The 3,112-nt window shown below is 38.2% G+C and overlaps 1 protein-coding gene across 1 annotated transcript; it reads left to right on the top strand.

The window, feature by feature from the left end:
- The first annotated feature begins 486 nt into the window (after positions 1 to 486).
- LOC116169589 (medium-chain acyl-CoA ligase ACSF2, mitochondrial-like) lies at positions 487 to 2,439 on the top strand. The gene is made up of 7 exons (XM_031485729.1): positions 487 to 702; positions 756 to 858; positions 910 to 1,154; positions 1,204 to 1,369; positions 1,415 to 1,674; positions 1,720 to 1,861; positions 1,906 to 2,439. The coding sequence occupies exons 2-7, from the start codon at positions 781 to 783 to the stop codon at positions 2,128 to 2,130; spliced, it is 1,116 nt and encodes a 371-aa protein (XP_031341589.1). The 5' UTR covers positions 487 to 702; positions 756 to 780; the 3' UTR covers positions 2,131 to 2,439.
- Positions 2,440 to 3,112: the final 673 nt, after the last annotated feature.

The raw sequence follows: 3,112 nt of genomic DNA, 5'->3' as shown, positions 1-3,112 counted from the left end.
GTTTTGAAGGACCAGGGATCCGAATCAGACAAAAACTCGATGATGTCGGTCACTCTGTCGTCTGGATGTGTGTCTGTCTGTAGTCTCATTTCCGGCTAAACGGCTGAACCTATTGGAACCAACTTTGGTACACAAATTATTAGCCATAAAAGGGCAGAATCGCGCATGAACAGGTGTGCGGGTGGTATCTGTGCACGCCACAGCAAATTTTTTGTATCTGTTCAAGTAACATAAAAAAAATTAAAACGAAGTCGGCAAATTTCGATTTCTCTGGCATATGTTCGGAAGTGATCTGAGTTTTCTAGTTTTCCTTGGCTTAAAGCATGATAATAACTTTTTAGTTACGCATATTTTCTCTGATTCGTCGTATCTCACACAGTTCCCCCCCCCCCCCAAATACTACTACTTATTCAAAATATCATGTTTTTGACTTTCTTCAAATGATTTGAATTATGTGCCCTGAAATTCTGTTATGCTTTAGGTCACCATAAATCCTAAGTATCAAGCAGCCGAATTGCAACACGCATTAAAGCTCTGCGATGTGAAAGCACTTGTTTGTTCTGAGAAATGTAAAACGTTGGACTTCTACGGCATACTGCTCAGTTTAATTCCAGATCTGAAAACGAGTGAGCCAGGAAATGTTTCATGTACGAGTATTCCCACTTTGAAAAATATTATCACCATTACTACATCAAAATTGAAGTAAGTACGTACTTCACCTTGTAAACACAGAATTATAGTGATTTTGGTGATAGGGGAACGTATAGCTATTATGACGTGATGAATTTTGGGACTGGAGAAATTGGGGACGAATGCGAAGTTGCAGCCGAGGACATTGCTAATCTTCAGTTTTCTTCCGTATGCAATGAAGAACGTTAGAGAAGCAGATGTGACTTTTGGCTCTTTTAGGGAACGACGGGAAGACCAAAGGTAGTTTGTTTGACACATTTTCAAATGGTAAACAACGCCTACCATATGGGAAAGAGACTTGGCATTGACGACGACCAGCACGTATACTGCTTGCAACCACCGCTATTCCACGTGTTTGGTATTTGTGTGTGCCTTCTTAGTGCTTACCACAATGGCACAACTTTGGTGCTTCCATCGCCGCTGTACAGTCCTTCGGCAAATATAAAAGCAATGGCGGAAGAAAGGTTTGGTTTAAAGCGCTGACGATAGATAGTTCATTTATTAATATTTAAGATGTACCGTGGTGTGTGGAACCCCAACTATGTACATAGATCTGGTTAGTTTACAAAGCAAGCTAAATTTAAAACTCTATGCACGCAGAGCTCTTATAGGCGCTTCACCGTGGCCATCAAAGCTTGTAGATGACATTAAGGACATATTAAAAATAAAAGACATTAAGGTACTCGTAAAAGATCGGGTCAGTTTTTTAAAGTTAATGTTGTAGTGTTTGTATGGTGCAACCGAACTGACGTCGGCTGCATTCCACTCTTTAAAAGAAGTCAATAAGCACAACGATGTGGCGGAAAATATCGCTTACATTGGCGAATATGTTGAAGCAAAAGTGGTAGACCGCAACCAGAACGTCGTTCCTTTCGGTACGCCTGGTGAACTTTGCATTCGCGGGTATTTAACGATGACAGGTTACTGGAAAGAACCAGAATTAACGGCGAAGGTTCTGAATAAAGACCGTTGGTTCAGAACTGGGTAGGTCCACTTTCAAAGTTAGTCATACCTTATTTTGTGTTACAGGGATCAATTCGTCCTTTACGAGGATGGTAGAGGTAAAGTGGTGGGTAGGTTGAAAGATATGATCATAAGAGGCGGTGAAAACATATCCCCAAGTGAAGTCGAAGAATTTCTTCATACACATCCAGATATTGTTGAAGCTAGCGTACGTAGTTTCCGAATGCGCAGATTATAAATTAGGTATTTTAGGTGATCGGAATAGCAGATGAGCGGTTAGGGGAAGATGTCGGCGCCTGCATTCGTCTCAGGGAAGGTGCGAACTTGTCTTTGGAGAATTTAAGAGAATTCTGCAAGGGAAAGATAGCAACTTATAAAATCCCTGCTCAAATAAAGATAATGGAAACATTTCCGAAGACCCTTTCTGGCAAGGTCCAGAAATTTGTACTTAGGCAAGAGTTTAGTAGAACGAAATGACGTATTTGGTCACCTTCGACGTTAATAGGGTAACTAAAGGTGGTCAGTATTGCTTCTAGAAAATGGTCTAAAAATTAAGGACAAGTTGAATAATAATATACACCCACATATTCGGACTGTATACGTATAAAGAATGCTGAATAAGTCTACTTCTTACCACATGTATAAAATATAAATAAAATGTTATTTTCGGCGCAAATATTGTTAAGGTAAATTTATACGGGATTTATTTAAATGCTTATTTATATCAAATTAATTATTAACGTTCACTGGAATGATAGAGTAAATAAAATGGTTGATTTATGACAATTCAATCATATTTATCACAATCACACTTAATTTATAACACATTTATAACATGAGCACCAAATTTACTATTTTTCACTTTGACATCGATGCAAGACTGCAACTATGTGAGCTGTTTATTTTTAGCTAGAAAGCATATAAGACAGTAGTCCTCAAGCTGACTCGAACAAATAGTTTTTACAGAATAGCGATTAAGGAACAAGAACAAACATCAAAATTCCAACATCGCATTGACATAAACCAAATTCTAGTGGGTACTCCCATCCAGAATTAATTGTGCAACCGCAAGGGATCCTATTGTTTCTATTTTAGGAAAATATCTCAAGTCTACGTCCACTCTATCACCCAAATTTTTAAAACGTACTGACGTAGATTTGCTAGCTACTCAAGAAGCTTTCTCCTAAACTTTAGTAATACTTCAAATTACAATTAACAGGTATTGTGATAACATATTCGAAAATATTTCTAAACGAGAGATTCACACCGTAAAATTGCCTCCGGTAAATTTGCTCTCGGAATTGTATCATAAAAGTTCGCTGCCGATAGATTCGCCTCCGTAAGATTCTACCGTAGAATATTCTTCCCAGGCAATTAAATTTTAAAGAAGATGAACCTTTCAAACGTCATTTAGACCTAAACCAAGAATTGAATAAATGCTTTCGAAGACCATCTACGT

Source organism: Photinus pyralis, unplaced genomic scaffold (genome assembly GCF_008802855.1).
Source record: "Photinus pyralis isolate 1611_PpyrPB1 unplaced genomic scaffold, Ppyr1.3 Ppyr1.4_LG4, whole genome shotgun sequence".
Lineage (NCBI taxonomy): Eukaryota > Metazoa > Arthropoda > Insecta > Coleoptera > Lampyridae > Photinus > Photinus pyralis.
This window is presented reverse-complemented; position numbering and strand designations above follow the sequence as displayed.